General features: G+C 44.0%; 1 protein-coding gene across 6 annotated transcripts in view; it reads right to left on the bottom strand.

Annotated features, from left to right (window-relative positions):
- Positions 1–20,928, bottom strand: part of SLC4A4 (solute carrier family 4 member 4) — a 245,757-nt gene that overhangs the window by 208,363 nt on the left and 16,466 nt on the right. For 5 of the 6 annotated variants that reach the window (XM_074993785.1, XM_074993788.1, XM_074993786.1 and 2 more), the window contains exon 2: positions 8,716–8,789. The exons of the other annotated variant lie outside the window; for it this stretch is intronic. In XM_074993785.1, coding sequence (XP_074849886.1) covers positions 8,716–8,789 — 74 coding nt within the window. The remainder of the gene's footprint in view (positions 1–8,715; positions 8,790–20,928) is intronic. 6 annotated transcript variants of the gene reach the window in all.

The raw sequence follows: 20,928 nt of genomic DNA, 5'->3' as shown, positions 1-20,928 counted from the left end.
TATATGGAACATGTGTTTTTCTTTTTAAAGGGAGATTTCAACTAGATTCTGAAGTACTCAAAAGGTCAGACTCCTTGAGGAGTGCCTGTATTTATCTCTATACTCACTGTGCACAATGACAGGCCTCAATAAATTACAGTAGTGTTTAAAGACATGTCTACACTGCCCAAAACCACCACACTCCAGCAACAAGTCTGAGTCAGACTAGGGCCCCTGGGACTCCTGCTGCAGGGCTAAGAAAAGCAGTTTGGACATTCCAACTCAGCCTCAATCTCCTCCTTCGCACACTCTTGCCAGGTTTTAGCCCAAACAGGAATGTCTACATTGCTATTTTAGCCCTGTAGCACAAACCCAAGTCAGATGAACTGAGCTTGCTCCGTGACACACTGCTACGGTGGGATGGCAGGGGGAGGGCTGCAATGTAAGCGTACCCTCAGCGGGGCCGACAGCCACCACAATCCCTGCAGCAAAGATCCGTGCTCCAGGAAGGGGCAGAGCGAAGGGTGGAAAGGGTGAGGCTAAGGGTAGTCGGCCCTTGCTCCCACCACCCACAAAAAAAAAAAAAAAAAAAACAAACACACAGCTGCATGAGGCAGCAGCCCTATGGACTGCAGCTCTTCAAAGGGGCCTGGAGCTCTGGCTGCCACCACTAATTTAAAAGGAAGGGCCTTTAAAATGAACATATCTAATATTTTATGCTGACTGGAAATCCCTTTACACTGCCTCTTAAACCCACAGTATTGTCCAAAAGGACTTTACATAGCACCAAGAGATTCATACTAGTTCCAGTGAGTTACAAGGCAGCCCCAGCAATGCTCAGCAGCGTAAGCGCAGCGCTGCTGCTTACAGGCCCAGAGATCAAAGCAAAGTGCATGTCTCTTTTCTTTAGAGCAACGAAGAGTAAAAATTCTTTAGCAATGGCCACAGAATACACAGGCCAGGGAAGTTAAGAAAGAAACCTGAATCAGTCCTCAATTCTGATTTGAGCAGATAAGCCAACAGTTGATTTCTGTTTCTCTCTCCGACTCCGATTTCCACATCTTTGCTCAATTTGCTCATTCCTCATTCTTGTTTCATGAGGACGGTTTAACAGAAGCATCCACTGAGCCTCTCTCTTATATGCTAACATAGGGATCTGCAGCTTCAGAGACACAAACAGCTCTTTAAGGACTGCTTTGTGGCCCCCACCACTGTAATTGCAAAGGAAAAAAGACACTCCTGATTATCATCAATATTTCAGTGAAAATCTCAAGAGACCAACAACTCATATCTAAATAGCAAATGGTATGTGATCGCAAAACATTGGCTAACTCCCCTTTTAATATGTGCAGAGCATTGTGGGATGTGTTCCTAAAATAGGGGTTACAAAAAGTGTGGTTTGACATTAAGGACAGTGTCTTATTTGCATGCATTGCAGCTCTTGATGAATTTTTTTTTAAGCCAAATAAGGCTCTTCTGGTTATTTTGCTTGCTGACCCCTGCGCTAACATATATCTTTCCTCTGATTGTCCCCTCTTCTCATGGATGCTCTGCAGCATTCTGTATTCATTGCCTTTCTATGGCTCTTTTCTACTCCACTTTGAAATTTAACTCCATTTCTTTAACCAGCTCTATTCATTCAAGTCCATTGTCTTAACTTTTACCCTTGTCTTCCCAGGAGGCTTTTTTGTCTGATAAGTTTTGTCCTTCATCATCAGGTATAATTAACAGTTTCACTTCATGTCTATAAGTTTTGACTTACTGCACAGATTATTTTGTTTTAACTGGCCTTGAGTGGTGTTGGCTTAGGCAACTTCTTTAGGATGTCTGTATCATAAAACAAGAAGGGAGCCAGGATGGCACAAATCCAAAGTCACTAAACTGTTATGTCTTCCATTAGAAAGCCCATACCAGTGACTGGACCTCCTGCCATATTTTCAGTTTTCCCAGATTCATGGAGTCCAAGGCCAAAATGAACCACTATGACCATTTAATCTCATTTCCCATATATGTACTTATTTGTTTTAAAATAATATGAAGAAATTCAGGAAGGAACAGTTGAGGCAGGCAAATTATATATACATGCTTTCCTTTCCGTCCTAAGTGGCCATGTAGGGCTGTTGGACATTACAGAGTTGTGGTGTCTCACCCCAGAGGCAGAAGCATGCAAGCGGTGGTGGGGAGGGAGAATCCAACATCAGAGGTTTGTCAAGTTATAGACCCCTCTAACCAAATGGTGCTTGTGTTCCTAGGCATGTGTGTCCCAGCATACCTGTTTCAAGGTTCTTGCCTGCTCCGGAGTCAAAATGACCGAGGTCACAGGAGCGCTACTGGAGTGCAGTACTTATATAAAAAAAACTGTTCAGAAAGAGGAGGACTCAGAGCCACTGGAGCCAAGTGGGAGCTCAGCCATACCAGCCAAACGTGAGCAGAACACGCCTCAGCTAGGAAAGGGTTTCAAAAGGAGTAGATGGGGAAGGAACACCAGGGCCTGTGGAGAGAGCAGGCAGATTTGCCCTGTCAGACAGAATGAAACGTCCTCTTTTCTTGGCAAATCATACCCCAGGGAGGGGATGTGACAAACCACAAGTCTACGGGTATTTCTCATCGAGAAACCAACGCAGCAAACATACAGCCTGATGAGGAAGGCTTGCCATAGCCTAGTCCTACATGCATGGTAAATGCATATTATTATGCACACAAACAGCAAGGGCCCTAAGCTTCATAAAGGGATCAGTCTTCACAGTCCCAAAAAACATGCTGGTTGAGACGGAGACTGTGTAGGCAGCTCCCTTGGCAGCTAGGCCTTGAATGGCCAAAGTCCTCCAACTTGAAGAATCATGAACACCAGAAAACACAATCCTGCCGTCTGACTACAGCAGACCCTCAATTTACATGGGGGTTCCATTTCCACGGTCCCTCGCGTAACCCGAACGTCATGTTAATTGTGGGGGAGAGGCAGCTTTTTCTGGCGGAACACACATTTGGAAGGTAAGTCCTGGGGTTGGAGAGGGATAAGCCTGGAGGTGGGTTAGGGCTGCACGGGGGATGGAGTCGAGCCAAGCCAGAGCTGCAAGCAGGGGGCAGTTGAACCAGGGCGGGGGTGGGTTGAGCCAAAGCACACCCCCCACACACACCCCTGCAATGAGGTTATAGTATTGAGACTCGATTCAAACCATACTGTAAACACATAGCATACAAAGCATGAATAGAGAATTAAAACTTCTGACAAAAATGGAAATCTCATCTGAACCCTCTCACACAAAAACAAGGTTCTCATTTAAAAAAAAAAAAAAAAACAAAAAAAAAAAACACCAAACTGAAATCCAAGTCACTGCTATTATTGTTATTTATGTGCGTTGTGATAGCACCGAGGGTCTTTCCCATCTCTGGGGCTCCCCCCACTGAGTTAGGTGTGGGACAGATACAGAACAAAAAGGCAGTTTCTGCTGCAAAGAATTTACAATTTCAGTACAGGTTGAATCTCTCCAGTCTGGAATCCTTAGGGCCTGACTGGCACCAAAGGAGAGAATTTGCCAGACCCTGGGAGGTCAATATTGTCTAGCAGCATTACAACACTTCCACTGCTTACTGGGCTCTTAGACATTTAGTTGTTACTTAGTAGTAATTTACAGCACAGAACAGAGTCAGAACTGGTAGTTGTGAACAAACCTTACAGGACCACAGGAAACTTGGCCACACCCATAAGTAGTGTTGGTCCTGCTAACTAAAATCATGCTGGATTATGGATGTTGCTGGAGAGCACCAGACTAGAGAGGTTCAACCTTTAATCATTCCTAATTTTGCAACCAAAGTGTGTGGAAGCGCTGAGGAGACAAAAAAAAAAAAACTACCACCACACAACTCCCTTTGCTATTTGTCAGTTTAAGCTAAACTAAGTACATTGTGTGGTGGAATTTTTCTTGCTTATTTTAATTGTGTGTGTTTTTAAAAAAGACTACAGAATGCAAACTCCCAAGTGGCCCTTTCTGAAAGGAGTCATGAGCAGCCACAGGAATGTTATGACTTTGGACTAGGAAGGGGTGGGGTCAGGACAGCTACTCCCAGGCAGAGAAATTAGCTCAAGTAGCAGACCACTTGCTTAGCACGCAAGAGTCAATGGGACTGAGGACCACATTCTCCAGTGATGGGTTTTCTTGTTCCTTCTTTTCAAAGGCAGAGCCAGCCAGGGGGGCTATGCATCTCCAGCGTCCTTACTCTCTCTGCCGCCCTGGTCTCCTAAAATGCCAGCCCTGGCAGGGCAGAAAGGTGCTGGGCCCTGGCCCTCCTGTGCCTGGATGAGGCAGGAGCACTGGAGACAGGTCCCAGGGTGGCAGAGTTGCTGAGTTGGGGGGCGGATCTTCCTGCTACTGATGCGAGAGGCAATGGACTTGCTCCACAAGTTTTCCAGTCAGCCCTTTGCCTTCTCCATGCTCCTCCACACAAAGCGATTGGCGTGCTCTGCTAGCCACTCAAGGATACAATGACTTAGCTCAGTGGGATGCACTGAATGACTGAGCAGACTAGTGGGACGGGTCTGATGCTGTCTATGTTGTGTGCACAAAAAAATGCCATGAATGGGTAACAGGCATTTGGGTTAATAACTTCACTGGTTTTATTTTTATAACCAACTCCTGCCCAGTGCCAGTCAAGTGCAGTCCTGTATTATGGCACCTCACCAAAAATCATACTAAGTCCTCCCCCCGAAGCTGGATGCAGTTCTTGTTTATATTAGATTTAAAAATCAGTAATTCATAACCACTTCTCCAGTCATTACTGCAAAACTGACTGAAGAAACTTTAAGGGTAGTGTTTTATTACATTAAACAACTGCTCCCCCACACCAAATGTGTGATCACAACTCCCTAATCACACCACAGAGTCAAAAAACTAAGAGCTTAGCAAAAAAAATGGCAATTTTAGGGATAGAGGGTTTTATTTTTCTATATGTTCTATTGTTGCCAGGTTCCTAATTAAGTACCACAAATTTTCTGATCAATGTGTACAGATGTTTCAGCAGGTAACTCCCTTTAACATTGATGAGATTCATGCACAAAGATTTCTGCATTACACTAGAAATTTATTCTAGTTAATTTCCAATACTGCATCCCTCTCCATTTCTTTAACTTGAGTAAATAGATACAGATTTGAAAAAAGCTTTCAGAAATACAGGCTATATCCACCTACAAACATGAACCCTTTCCACAGGTCCGAGTTGCTAAACTTATAATCAAGTATTTGCACACTACTAGAAGTCAGAGATACTACTGGCTTGAGATGAGATCTTGCCTCTCTGCTTCCCCTCAAGGGAGAAAGGTGGAGCTTCGCTTTTTCCCTTGCTCCAAAACTGGTTATTAAGTAATCTGTTTATCACACACATATCTACATTCCTAACCTCCTGGAATTTTACAAACACGTCACCACTTTAAAGAAAGGAATGCACAGTGCTGTAGATAACATGAAGCTGCTTTTCTTTTTCAGAAAACTTGACCCCAGGGATCTGCTTATTTCCAAATCCCCCAATTATGCCTACATTTTCCCCACTTTGAAACGGAAATCAGGAAGTAACCCTGTCTTGCTGAATCATACTTCCAAGCGTACGGACATCAGCTACCTCACTGACAAAGCACACTTTCATAACAAAAAGTGTATTGTAGTTATTATTTATGCCCATCCGATATTAATGCAAGGTAGGCAGGTTGCAATTTACCTGTTAACTTCACCATGACAAGTAGTAAATGGCCAGCTACACAAGATGCCTTAAATGAGCTTCAAAGTCTGAGGACATGCCATAGGTATATTCTCTCAATGTATGTGCAATATTCATAGGTATATTCTCTCAATGGGGTCACATGGTTATTATAGATCGGGGTCAATAACCTTTGGTTCCTACCCCATCAGGGTAAGCCACTTGCCCATCAGGCTGTTTCGTCTACCTCTGGACACAGAGCTCTGCAACTCCCCAACAGCTCCAATTCACAGTTCCTGGAAGCAGCGCAGGCTGAGGGACTTGCTGCCGGCCACTTCCCACCTCTCCCATTGGCTGGGAATGGCAAATCCCAGACAAAGGAAGCTGCAGGGCTCCAGGCAAACAAAAAAAACAAACACATTCCCATGTGCCAGCTGTTTACCCAGACGTGCCAGGAGCTAAACTTTGCCAATGCCTGAAATATAGCATTAGCTTGTGAAAGGGTCATAGGGCTTTGTCATTTTTACCTATCCATCTGGACGGGGAGATGGTTGGCTTATACACCAATGCACTAATGAACCAGTATATATGGTAATAAGTCTCAATACTGGCCTACACTAGAAAGGAAATTTGACTTAAGTTACACAACTCCAGCTACGAGAACTGTATAGCTGGTGTCAACATACCTTTGGCTCAATTTCTGGCACAGCCCCTCTGCAAGAAGGTCCCCAGAAGAGACCTCCCCCAGCTACTTCCCTCACTCCTTGAGTACCACCATGGTCAACAGGGGCATCCTCAGGGTTTGATTTAGCACATTCCTACTAGGCACACTAAATCAAACCTGGGAAGATCAACCACAACAGCACAGATTGTCCCCTTACTGTAGGCATACTCTAAGGAGGGAGGTATGTTTGTCTGGGAAGATACAGACTAATCAGGAGACCTGGGGCACCGTGAAGACAAAGACATTTATTTGGGCATAAGCTTTCATTCATCTGACAAATGGGGTTTTTACCCACAAAAGCTTATGCCCAAATTTTGTAAGTCTTTAAGGTGTCACAAGACTTCTCATTGCTTCTGTACATACAGAAGTTCCTCCTAGAGTTACGATGGTTGGCATGTGTTTGGCGAGGTCTGGGTTAGGCAAATGCAATGCACACAAAAGGCCAGAGCATATGAACAATTATTTATACAGCAATAGTGCCCGAAATGTGCCAGGTGCTGTCAAAGCACACACAAAGATGCCTTCTCCGTTGTTCTTTAGGGCCTGGGCTAAGTGGCAATGTCAGGTCTGAGCACACTAGTAACCTGTTCCCCTGCCAGTACAATGGCAGTTGCAACACTGCAAGCAGCAGGGCCTACAGACACCATGGACCCTGGGGCAAGGTGGAAGGACGGCCAGCTCCATGCGGGGGACCAAGGACAGAAGGGGTGGGGCCCAGGGCAGTCAGCTCATAGCACCACCCAGACGGCAGTGCTGGCACCGCCACCTCCTCCCTTATACTAGCATAGCGCGCCAGAGCAGCACTGCTGTGGCACTTCAGAAGGGCCCAGAGCTCCAGCTGCCATCACTGCCAAAGTATCTGCCACCGGAACCCCGGGCCCCTTTGAAAGGTTGGGCCCCACGGCCCTTTCTGCCTCCCCCCTCACTCAACTGCTAGTAATAATTAGTTATCCAGCGTGTTTAAGAAGTTTCACTGCGGTACTCAGGCACTACCATCAATGAGAGACAGGGTTATACAACAACGTTTGAGTCTATCAAAAGGCTCCCACACGCTTCCCAGTCGCCTGTGCTGAGGAGCCAAACAGCCAGCTCATCTCTTAGCTCCTCTGCTCCCTGCCCCCAGCAAGGCAATAACAACTGGACTGTGATTGGATTGGTGATGGATCAAATTTGGATATTCACCTAGAAAGACTATTAAAGGAAGGACAGATATGAAGTCCTAGTCCTAACAGCCTCACAAACCCTTCTGTTTTTAAATGCCCCCAGGGGCTTGGCATGACTTTTTTGCTGCTCTGCTCCTTAAAGTTATAGATATGTTTTATTATTGGGAATGCAGGAGGCAGAGGGCTACCCACAATTACGGGACTTGTCACTATTTGGGGCTTTAAAATGCAGAGGAACTGTAAATGTCTATGTTCTGCCAAAGCTTTAAAATCCCCTCTCCGCATGCCCTATGGGCAGCGAGCAGCCTCGTTGCAAGGAGCTGGGGGACTTCCATAGCTACGGAGCACAGTGGACAACAGAGTTGACGAAACAAACACACTGCACTTCTCATACCAGGCAGTTTCCAGGCTATTTTTCATTGAAATGGTTGTTCTGAACCGCTGGAAGCTTGACAGTTGCATTCAGAGCAACAATCCCTGTGTTTTGCAGATTTTTTCTAAAACCAGTTTTCATACTTGGGCCGGGAGGTGGCATTACACAAATATATTTTAGTTTATGCAAAACAAAACAAAAAAATTGAGATGTTTGTTCATTTCTTTAAACGTTTTCATTTTGTTCATTTCATAGGAAACGTCTTGGCCTACTCAGCAAGTCCCTTTTCTCGCAGCTGAAAGAATCCCACAGAAAGTGATCCTCTTTAAGAGTCCCAGGTCTGGCGCCTAGCAGGCAATACTCCACACTACCTCAGCTGGGAGAATTTTTCACAAGGTACTCTTCCATTTGGGAAGCCTTCCCAAGTATGTCATACACTTTAAGGGGAGATATTAATTCATGAGCGCTGCAAAACACATTCATAGAAAAAACACACAGCACCTCAGAACTGTTCGGCAGCAGCGTATGAACGGCTATATTGAAATTAAAAAAAGAGGCCTGCCCCACATTCACTGTCCCTTTGAGAACGGGGCTCGTTAGGTGTAAAAAGTCAGGGCGAGGTTAGTTCTGGCTGCTGCCATTTTAATCGTTTATAGGATTAAATACTCAGAAAGAGGACTAATATCCCTTTTCACTGACCCTGCCTGTGGCCATTTGTTTTGCTCTAATATTAAACTTTCCAAGAGACACTTTAGCCCCCCCGCCCCACAAAAGAGAGATTTCCTCACCTTCCACTTCTTCTTCGTCGCACACATGCTTAAGGAAGGAAGCCCCTCTGTCCAGCACCGCCTCATCTTCCATTCTGTAGTAATAGAAAAGGAAGAAAGAGTGCTCAGACTTCTCCTGGAGGGAGCTATTTGAACCAGCCCAACTCTTGGGCAGGTTAACCTGCAAGCTATTGCTCATGTTACAAGGTGGATGCTGTTGCTCTTCTTTCTGTGCCTGCTGTTCCTTCATGTAGCTCCTTGGGAATGGCGTTTGGTATTAAGCTGGTTCCCACGTAGTTCAAATTCTAACCTTGAAAGGGCATCAGCGGCGGCAGGTGTGAGAACGGTAATCCCAACTCGGCGTCTTTTCTTTAAAGAGCATAATAGTCCAGGGTGTCTCTACACTAGCCAATAGCTTGTGGGAATCCAGTTTCCCTGGCAAACTCCTCTAAAACACGCTGCCTGTGGAGCCACCGACAGACATGCACAGTTCACACAGACAGACGCACACATGCATTCTCACGCACAGCGAGAGACCAGGCGTCAGCCAGCCTCTTAATACCAGCAAAGCACACTTCTCTGCAGACAGGCAAGCTTTGCATCTGTCACATGTTGGTCTTAGGGAAAGCTGACATCTGAGGATTATCTGGAGACCAAGCTACAGCAAGTCAGGCCATGACAGCGGTCGTTTGTGCGCGCCATCCATTCACTCATGCACTGGTTTGCTACATTTCTTTCTGTTGTCTCTCTCCACCCTTCCACGCGCCACCACGCCCCCGCCAAACCTTCTACCACTCCTGTTTGCTCCCAATTTTGTAACGATGCCAGAAGTCCTCCTGTTGCATTAAATAGGATTTTGCTTATACAGTTTAGCCACAAAGTCAGATCTCTAAAACGTCGAGTGTTTGTAAACTCATTTCTGATTAGCACGTAGAGAGTTAGTCAAAATTAAAGGAAACCTGTGACCTTATTAAATACTTTAATCATCTTTAAGGTAAATGCTAAATCAGGGGTCAGCAACCCCTGGCATAGGTGACAGGAGTGGCACATGAGCCAATTTCACTGGCATGCAAGTTGGGAGCTCAGCCCTACCCCCTATGCAGCTGGGAGCTTGCTCCATGCCTTACAGCCTATGTGGCATAACAAGAGATGAGCTAATGTTACCAACCACCACCTAAATTAAATGCAAATCTTTATCATTTATTCATTAATGAAGCTGTTGCAGGTGGGACTATTAGTGACTTTTAAAAGTACCACCACCACTCTGATAGTACACAAAGGTCAAAAGGTCCAATTTTGGCACTCCGCCCTGGAAAGACTGCTGACCCTGGTGCTAAACAAACATCTGTCAATCTCAACTACAGTTACCATGTACTCTTTGGACAGTGACAACTGTCCAATATACTTTCTTAATACACACACTGCGGGTGGTCAGCACTGAAGTCAATGAGGCTTTTCAGAGTATACAACACTGCAGAACTGGGGCCTAAACATTTCTACCAATTGTGAAAGACAGGTCAACTTGAGAAATGAAACATGGCATCCTTTCCTGCAAAGGCTGAGAGGGACAGCCCAAGGTGGGAGAACCCTTGGAAGACATACTAATACATTATAAGGTCGTCTAATCATGCATCCCAAAATGCTGCTGTACTATCAATAGCAGCTACCAGCAAATGGATTTGTATCTTCAAAAGCTCAGGGCAACCATATGTATCCAGAGACCTAGCAGCCAAATCTGCTTTCTAATGTGTCTGCTTCACGACAGGTCAACTATTCTCTGGGCAAAAACCATTCCAAAAGTGTTCCAAGCCAATAAAGCTTCATAATTTGCCCTCTATGCCTCACATTCCAGCTAAGAGTTTACCAGCAATTCTCCCATTAAAGTTCTGTCTGCCTCCATCTTGACCTCTGTTACAGGATGACCCTCTCTAATCTGTCACACTCTGGTCGGACAACATCCATGATCTGGCGTGATTTTAGTTAGCCTGATGTCTGCTTATCATGGGTATGGCCGAGTTTCCCTAAGGCGCCGTAAAGTGTTCCCAGCCACCAGTCCTGGCTTTCAATGTTCTGTGCTGTTATTTAGCTCTAAATTTACCCCTAAATGTCTAAGAGCCCAGAAGCAAATTCTCTGGTTTGACACCAGTCAGGTCCCAAGGGTTCAACTTGCAGTAACCACCACATTTTTATACCTAGCTCCCTGGTGGGCAGCCTCTCAGTAACACGTGGGCCAGTGGGGTTCTCCATGCGGTCCATGAAACACTTTGTTTTCCGTTGCCCACACACAGGGTTGCCACTTTCTGCTGGTTTTCCTCTATGTCGTATTACTCAAGTGAGGCACGTGAAGTGAAGTGAACGCAACACTGACTGTAAGAGCCAGGTGCTCCCTATGCATACAGTCCAATCAAACACACCTTGCAAATTCTAGGTAAGCAAGCAGTTAGTAAAACTCCCCTATCCCACGAGGCCACCTGGTTTACAACCATCTTACTGCCCACTGAGATGAAGGAGGGCCACTTGTGTGGGCTACTCACTAGTTCAAACTGTATCACTGATCTTAGCTATTAGTTTCCAATGAAGAAAAGCTCACTTTGCCTCTTTACGAAACACTCTAGAATCTGTTGAGCTGAGGAGAGAGCCAGATTCGTAACCAATAAGCAAACATTTGTTGTACAGCACTCCAGGAAAAATGAATTCACAACAGTAATCACTAGAGCACCATCCGACATATTTCTAGCTATCTGCCCAAGCCAAAACCCCAGATCCTGACACTCACACAGTTTGGATCCAATTATGAACTCTGCAGCCCATCTGCAGTTACTGTAGACCAATAATTTCCCTCACATACAGGGTACATAGCAGGTAACCAGCTGCCTGCTCTGCAGGATAAATTCCTATCATTTTAAAACATACCGTTTTACAAGCTGCTGTTTCCCTGCATGATGAGATCAGATTTAACACGTTGTACAAGCTAGCATTAGCAGCTAAAGAGCCAGTACACATGTGCAAAAGCCTTGCCCCAAAGTTCACATTATTCAACAATATTCATGCAACGTGTAAAGAAAAAACCCAATTCCCAGGCTGATCATATATGTGCAATGCGTGAAAGTAAAATAAACTGCTCTTCTTTAAACAGCACAGCCGTTGCTTGCTATAAATGCAACTGAAAACATCTGGAACAGATGGCACTGAATTTTCTGACCAAGTAGAAATCTAAAATACACATGTATTTCTCCCCTTGATTACTTTACAAAAGTCTATACTGAGAGATCTCCTCGAACTGCTCTACCAATAGGTCAGAGGATAAGACCCTTTTTTAAAAGAAGCAATATCAATTAAAGGCCCAGCTTGTGTGCATTTATGAATGTGGTTTTATAAGCCTTACATCAATAGGAATATTTTCATTCCGGCCCACTTTAAGACGTTGTCCTACACCCCAAACATTGCAATATTGTGGGACAACCAAAGAGGGGAGAGAACTACCCACAAGGAGCAAAATTCAGCTTTTCTGCATGAATGGTGAAAGACAGCTTGTTTTTAGAATTCTGTTCGAACAAACTGAGATGGCGTACATAACACCGACAAGTGAGGGGGCTTTTAAGTAGGTTTTTAATCTTACAGTCCTTTAGAGCTGTTGTGAGTGACACATCAGCATCGCATACTGATTGCATAAGAAATTTCATGAAATATCTTCCCATGTCAGAACTTCCATTATGAGAGCAGGAGAAACATCTCCTTCCACATCCCATCAGAGGTCCTTCCTCAGAGGCTGACTGACTACACAGCTTTTCCAGGAGAAGCATTACCAGCAGACAAACTGCTGAGAACAGCTGGTCTTTGGACATCACTGTTAAGAGGTCCTACTACTACTGCACACAGTTTGGGGCGAACCCAAAACGGTCTCATCTTTAGCATTTTAGATGGTTTTACAGTAATTGGTTCTTGTTTCACAGAATCCTTAACTGTTTACGCCATAGGCACCTTATAGACTAACAGAAAACTTCTGAGCATGAGCTTTCGTGAGCAAAGACTCACTTCATCAGATGACCTCATGAAAGCTCATGCTCAGAAGTTTTCTGTTAGTCTATAAGGTGCCACTGGAATCTTCGTTGCCGTTACAGAGCCAGACTAACATGGCTACCCCTCTGATACTTGACATCTGCTTTGAGTGGCTCTGAGCAAAAACTAGTGGTTCTCCAAAAAGTGTGGTCTGCGGACCACCAGCGGTCAATGGACTTGAAACCTGTCCCACCTCCTGCAGCAGGGATTCCACCCTGGTTCTCCAGCCATGCACCGCACATCTTATTACAGCTGTGTGTCTACGTTTTTATGCTCCAGTAGCCTAACATGAATAATTTAGTGTTTAGCGATAAGTGAATACACTGTCATCATGGGTGGTTGGCTGGCGGTCCATGGAAAGGTGTGCACTGAGCAGGGGGGGCCATGGGCCAAAAAGTTTGGGAACCACTGCTTTAAACACAGACTCCCCAGCACTGAACAGTCTTACAGTACATGAAGCATTCAGAGATCACCACCTGAAACGTATTCATTTTTCTGCATCATTTGTTACTACTCTCAGTCCATATCTACAATTTAAGCATCACTACTCAGTCTACAATGCAAGAAAGGAGCCTTTTTAAAAATTAATACAACCTCTTTGAATGTTTGTTTGAATACAATAGGGTACACTTATAATCTCTGACTCAGAAAGCCTGGCTAATACACTAATGGAAAAAATCACATCCTGGGGCTAGAAAGCTTGCAGGACGTAGAACAGCTCTGCTTAATACAAACATCAGATGATATAGAGGGAAGGAGAAGACTGAAAGAAGCTTTCTAAAATGGGTTTTAGAAATTTAAAAAGTTGTTTCTCCACAAAAATACAGTGCAGAACTAAACAGATGGAGTGCTGCCACCTTTCGGCTATTTAGCCTAAACACAGCATCTGTTTAGAACGTGTTTTTTATGCAAAAAAGCAATCTTACAGCGAAGTGCTGCCCTGTTACAAGTCTAATTGAAACAATTTATTTAAAAACTTAATTCAGTCCTCAATGGTAACAGTAGTAGACACTGGTGCTTTTTATACTTTTATAAATTTAATGACAGATGATAATTGTTATCCTAGCAGGAAAGCTGATAGGACAGCACTCATCCTCAGATTGAGACATAACCAATGCAAAAAACAGTGCTAGAAAATAGAGATAATAAATGAGGTGTGTCAGATAGGATTTTATTCTTCTTCTCATTTTAAGCCTGTTTTGAAGTCAGAAAGAAACTCAAATAACCTGTAGGCTTAACACACAGTCATTCAGCCAGTTCAAGCAACTTGTGTGGATAGCATGCCTGTGAGAGTGCCGAGTTTAAAAACAGCAATCCCTTGGCAATGCATGAAATCAGCAGGGGTTGAAAGCATGTAAAGGCTGCAGGAGAGAAATGGGACTGAACTTCAGGTCACTTAATAGCAACGCCTCTTGTCCAAAATGCTAACACCACTAGCAGAACTCTAAAGAGCGGGCCGTTCAGCAATGACTGTGAAATATGGACTCCAAGTCCCACATCTAAGGAATGAGACTTCACCTCACTGCAAAATGAGATCTATATACAGAAAAAAACAGTGAGTCAGGTCATTGCACCTTCCTGAAGGCCATTTACTTTGAAGGGCCTGGATTTCATTCATTGGCCAGTGCCTCTTTTCCTAAAATTTCTATCACTAATGGCAGGAAAAAAAAATAAAAAAACTTGAGAGAGCAGTATGTCCCCTGCAGGAGCTAACCTCGCCCTCTGCTCTTCCAACAGTTTTCAACCAAAGCATCCATCTCCTTTACACCATTGCTTGGTCCCGAGAGCAGCTGCCTTCAGACTGCATTAGTTTGCAGACTTGGGGTCCCTTTGGGCTCAGAGCACCTGGATAGCCAAACACCAACAGCAGTAAGACACCCTTCTATCTGCAACTGCCCAGCAGATCACATCTAATCTTACTGGACACAAAGCTGGCCATCTTCATCCCCACAGACCTATAGCTATGGTTCACACCACACACCCTGAACAGACTACAGCAGTGCAACACAGCTTGCTATGAGCACATCACCAGAGCACCACTCCTCACACTGGCTCCTGGCCTGGCTACCTACCAGCTGCTCCTCCCACGACAGCAACTTTCTGCTAGAACAATTAAACCAATCGGCCAATGGGGGAGCCTCCTCAATGTAAGTCATGCAATTGTTCCTGGAGTGGGAACTAGATTCATGTATTTCCTGCCCCAAAGAGGCTCTCACCGGGTCCCTTACCACGCGCAGAGCTAAAAGCAAGCTGCAGTAATTTGTCTGACATTTTCCTCATTTTATCACCCAAAACAGACCAACCCTCCAAACTAATCAAGCTGCTCCTTCCAAAGGCTAATAAGGAAGAAGAGAGAGGCTTATTTCAACTGTTAATTATGTGGGAGGGGCACAGATACTAACTGGGAGGGGAAATTAACTGGATTAAAGTCCCACTGAGTAATGGATTACTTTGCAGCTCCTCTGTGTGTTTTTGTTGAGGAAAAATATTTATTATTTTCACACACACACAAATGTGACCCATTCCTCTTTGGTTTGCTTTAAGAAATTCATATACAAGCTGCAAGGTGTGAAACACATATACTGCTCAATCCCCATTCTCTGAATAGCCTGGCTTCTATGTTCATAAATCAGAGAGCGAAACTTGCTTAAACGTGCAGGGCCGTCCTTAGGCATACACAGAATACACAGCTGCACAGGGCAACACTACATTTGGGTTAGAGGTGCCCTACATAGCTGCATGCTCCCCATGCAAGAGCCAGGCTGGGCACAGGGCCAGCAGCAGAGCCCTGGGTGCCTGCCAGGACCCTGGTTGGGTGTAGAGCCAGGACAGCAGCTGGGGACTACAGCCAGGCATGGGGCCAGCAGTGGAGACCTAAGCAATAGCCAGGATCCTGAACACAGGGGACCTACAATATGTGGACATGCCACGGTACCCCTGCCCCCCCAGTTCCAGTTCCTGCACCTATGCTTTCTTGCCCTGCTCCTGCCCCATAGCCCTGGAGTACAGCCCCCCGCCCCCTGGAGCAGCCACCCTTGATTCCCTTCATTCACCCCCACATAGGGCACCATAAATCATACAGATGGCCCTGTCCCTTGGTTACAAAACATTTATTTGTGCACACTCTTCGCAAGAGTCCATGGTCAGCAGGGAAAGGAAACTCTTCCTTTATGCTCCACACAGGTCCTCAATTACTGTATCCTTCATTACAGATACTTTTGAAAGGGAGCTAGTTTTGCAACTATAGAATCCTAGGGCTGGAAGGGACCTCAGGAGGTCATCTAGTCCAGCCCCCTGCTTCAAGCAGGATCAACCCCCGACTAAGTCATCCCAGCCAGGACCTTGTCAAGCTGGGACTTAAACCTCCAGGGATGGAGAATCCACCATCTCTCTAGGCAAGGCATTCCAATGCTTCACCACCCTCCTGGCGAAGTAGTTTCTCCTAATATCTAACCTACACCTCTCCCTCTTCAACTTCAGACCATTGCTCCTTGTTCTGCCATCTTACACTACTGAAAACAGTTTCTCACCCTCCTCTTTAGAGCTCCCCTTCAGGAAGTTGAAGGCTGTTATTAAGTCACCCCTCAGTCTTCTCTTCTGTAAGCTAAACAAGCCCAAATCCCTCAGCCTATCCTCATAGGTCTTGTGCTCCAGACCCTCAACCATTTTTGTTGCCCTCTGCTGAACCTGCTCCAGCAAATCCACATCCTTTTTATGCTGGACACAATATTCCAGATGAAATTGATGACAATGTACTGGGTCAAGACCTAAAAACATACCTTTCTGCTATGGGAAAGGAGGGATGGCATAACAAGGGGCACTGGTCTTGGACTTAGAGAGAGAGCTAGGTTCAGCTCCCAGCTCGGCCTCAGTTTTCACGTGTGAGCTTGGCTAAGTCACTTCTGCTGCCTTGTGCCTCAGTTTCCTCATTTGTAAAGCAGGGGAGAACACTTCATAATCATTCAGATCTTATCCTTGGAGCACCACTGTGCAAAGTACTCAGATACTATGGTGAGACAAGCCATGTAAGTAAGTATCTAGCTAGATACTCCAATCTGTCTATAAAATCTGCACACAAAACTAAGAGGCTTCATGTTTTTCAATGAACCTGTCCAAACCCCTTCACCAGTTCTCCTGCACTGTTCACTGAGATAGTCATGTGGGGCAACCCATTTCTGTCTTCTGTAGCAAAGAGGAATGCAAGTCTCCGAGGCCTCACATGCCCTCTGGGCAGAGGCAAATAATCTACAGAGGGAACTCAGATCAGCAGCCCATGCCCTGCTGTTTTTGGCAATTCTTCAAGCTGTTGGCTTCCCCAAGGTGTTTACACTGCAGCACGCACAAGACATCAGCAAGTGTGTGGCCTGCATCCTGGTGACATACGCCAGCAACTGTTGTGGAAGCAGTGACTTGGGACCTATATTTAATACTGTGAAATCAAAACTGTTCATGCTACTTTTGGGTGGCTTAAACGGCCATCTCCGTCTATGGGACCACAGAATAAAATGGCCATATGGGATCAGACCTAGAGCCCATCTAGCCCAGTATCCTACCTCCGACAACAGCCAATTTGAGATGCTGCACACTGCATGAACAAAGCAGGGCAAGTGATCCAGCTGCAGCTTCTTGCAATCATCAGTTAAGAGACACCCAGAGCACGGGTGTGCGTCTGACCATCTTGGCTAATAGTTATTGATGGACCTATGTATCCTCCATTAATTTATCTTATTCATTTTTAATGCAATTATATTTTTGGCCTTCACAACATCCCCTGCAATGAGTTCTACAGGTTAATTGTGATGGATAATTAAGTACTTCCTTAGGTTTTAGGAGTGGTTGACTATTCACTTCATTGGATGACCATTGTGTGTCTGTAACGTGAAGAGTAGGTAACATTTCCTTATTCGCTTTCTCCACACCTTTTATGACTGTAGATTTCTATCACAGCCCCCTCCTCTTGGAAGATACAACTGAACAGTCTGTCTTTTTAATCTCCCCTCAAATGGGAGCTGCCCATACACCGAGCCACTTTTGGGGCTCTTCTCTACAGCTTTCCCAGTTCTGCTATACCTTTTTTAAGATGGTTTTTGCAGTTTTGAAGCACCCTTCTCAAAATACAGCTTGCTGTGCTCAAGATGTGAATGTACCACGTATTTATACAGTGGCATTATGACACTCACTCTTATTTTCTATCCCTTTCCAAATTGTTCCCAATATTGTTGGATTTTATGACTGCTGCTGAACACTGCACAGTTGTTAAACTGGAACTATCCACAGCGATACCTAGATCCTTCTTGTGAGGCAGCAGCTAAATCCACAGTACATTCACATTGTTTTATTTATATATTAGTTCGGATTATGTTTTCCAACATTACTACTTTGCATTTAAACGAACAATAAATATCTGCCACTTCCTTGCTCACTCGCCCATTTTGTAGAGACCCCTTTGAAACTGGTTGTGGTCTGCTTTGGACTTAATGTATTCAAGACTTTGTTGTCATTAAAGTTTGCCACCTCACTGTTTACCCTTTTTTCCCCAGCTCATTTAGGAGTTCAGAAGGAGCAAAGCACTGGAGCATGGTACGTGGTCTTTTTAAAACCCCTGCATGAATCAGCTTATGCCCAATATTTTCATGCACTCAGTTGTCACTTTCTTTATAGCTTAGCCATGTCAACTTGACTTCAGTAGAGGATACCACAAAGGGTCATAGGGGCCAACCCAAGAGGGCTTTGTCCAGGACACAAAATAGTTCAGAGGACTGGACAGTGTTTAGTGTAACTGCCTCACAGTCTTCTTAAAACCATGACACCAATGGGTACACAAGTGATACTGCCCTGGTTTCCACATATATGGCTTTCACAAAGATTTGGATCTAATCTTTTGTTCAGTTCTTGTCACATAACTCTGACTAAATTAAGCTGAAATTGAGAAGGAAAAAAAAAAAAATAAGCGTTCATTTAGCAAGACTGTCTTTCTTAAAAGTGTTCATCTCCAACACATCGTCAGGCAGCCTTTCCCTTTTTAATCTGTTGATACCAGTGCCTACTCATTTGTTCTAACATTCTTCTTGTCAATTTACCCTGTGGTCTCCTAAGCCAGTTATTAGTTTTTTGGTTTATGTCTCCTAGAGCCTATCATCTGAGTAACAGGAACACTTAACAGCACACATAGGACAGTGAAAGGCTGATTGGTTGGAGATTTTTCCCTAGCAGCTGATAATCACAAAGCTGTCCTTTTAGGTGTCTGTGGGGGTTGGGGGGCTGTTAAGCTTCTCTGTAGAGTCCTCCAAATCTGGAGGCATCTACAGAGGTGGATGCGAGTATCTCTGGATCATGTTTGCGGATGCAGATATCAATTTTGTATCCACACAGGGCTCTAATTATATACTCAGTATCACCATGATAAACTACTTTAATTGATCTAAACAGCAGTGTAAGATGCGATTAGCAATGCTAAATCCACATTATTTAAAAAAAAAAAAAAAAAAAAACAGTCAAGTCACATTACCACTTCATGAAATGTACGACCCCAGACAACTTCTGGGGAAAAAAAGAAATCCTGAACACTTTACTTATTTTTTTTAAAATGAAAGAAATTGAACGTAATTTTTTCAATGTAGTACTAAATGGAAATGAATGCAGAAGAATTGAGATAGTATAAAAGTATGAATTATAGCAGGTCGTGATTTTTTTTAAATTATTTCATCCCATCTAGCCAATTTTCCCTCAGTTAGATGAGTTAAATACTGCCTGCAAATCCTTTTACTTTTCTTAATTTCTTTATTCTGGTCAGCTGCAATTCTATAGTTGGTGTGTCATTTTGCAGCCATATGGAGAAATTCTATAACTTATTCCCATGGAATAATACCTTAGTTCTCTCAGAGTCCAGTTTAAAAGGTGGCAGTCTTATCAGTGTGAGACATCAGAATCTAGGCCCTGATTCAGGAGAACACTCATGTACTTTCAACTTTAAAATACATGCTTATGTCCCATTGTAGGATGTAAGCACTGACTCAGCTCATTGCTGAACTGGGGACCTGGCTAACAACAATTAAATACATTAAGTGCCAGCACTAACAAAAGCTCTAAAGAAGCATTATATTTATAATTGCAGCATGTGACATTTTCCTAACATCACAGTACTAAGAATTAAAATATTTAATGATTTTTATCATTTAACATTTCCATTTAGTTAGATAAATGCATAAATATTTCACCTACTTGTAGGGAATAGTATTTACTAACTACACATTTCGTGAATGGCTCCATTCTGGTCTCCAGCAGTGGGAATCTTAATAGGTTAAAGTATCTGTAGGGAATAAAAAGGTTTTTCAACATGCAACGTGGCCAGTTTATGAAACCATGATTTCTTAGTCATTTATAATTTAAGAGTAAAATAAAATGCCAGGATCATCTGGTTGTATCTCTTCTGCCAAGATAATTTAATTGTTTTTGCCGCAGGTAACAAGAAAACCTCCATGAAATATAATAAGCAGCTAGTAGAGATTTTAAATTAAATTTCATATTTCAGCTAGATTTGTATTGTCATATTTCAGTGTGTTGCAGTGTAGGAAGGGCCCAATTCTGCACTGTTAAACTTTAAGCCAATCAATCATTTATTTACCTTTGTGTCAAGTAGGAAAATGCAGTTAAGCCACTTGTGTTTTAAAGCCAATCACTGGGACCAACCTTCAGTTGGCATAAGTTAGGAGAGCTACAGTATCTTCAAAAGAAATTCCATCATTTAGAACATCTTAGGATCTCGCCCACTCTGGCCACACCTGATGTGAAGCAGTGGAGAATCAGGCCTACATATTAAAATACTTCTGGTGCACTCTGCAAGATTTCATATTGGATACATTTTCAATTGCCTCCTCTAGTTTCCTGCCCTCAAAGGAGACACATTTCATGGCCAGATGAGATAGGACTGATGGACTGGGGATGGCACCTCACTTTCAGCTGCATGAAGCTTTCAAGACAAATGCTGCTCAGTCTTAATCTTCTGGCTATTCCGAAGTTCTCAGGCGACACGTCTGTCTGCTGCACCAATACAGACTGTGGACAAATTGCAAGAGCAGGAACGCACACACATCTCAAACAGCCCCACAGTGCTTCTGCCAAGTTTTTATAAGCTTTCACCAAAACAAACAAACTAGTGCTCATCCCAGTTAAAAC

Source organism: Carettochelys insculpta, chromosome 4 (genome assembly GCF_033958435.1).
Source record: "Carettochelys insculpta isolate YL-2023 chromosome 4, ASM3395843v1, whole genome shotgun sequence".
NCBI lineage: Eukaryota > Metazoa > Chordata > Testudines > Carettochelyidae > Carettochelys > Carettochelys insculpta.
This window is presented reverse-complemented; position numbering and strand designations above follow the sequence as displayed.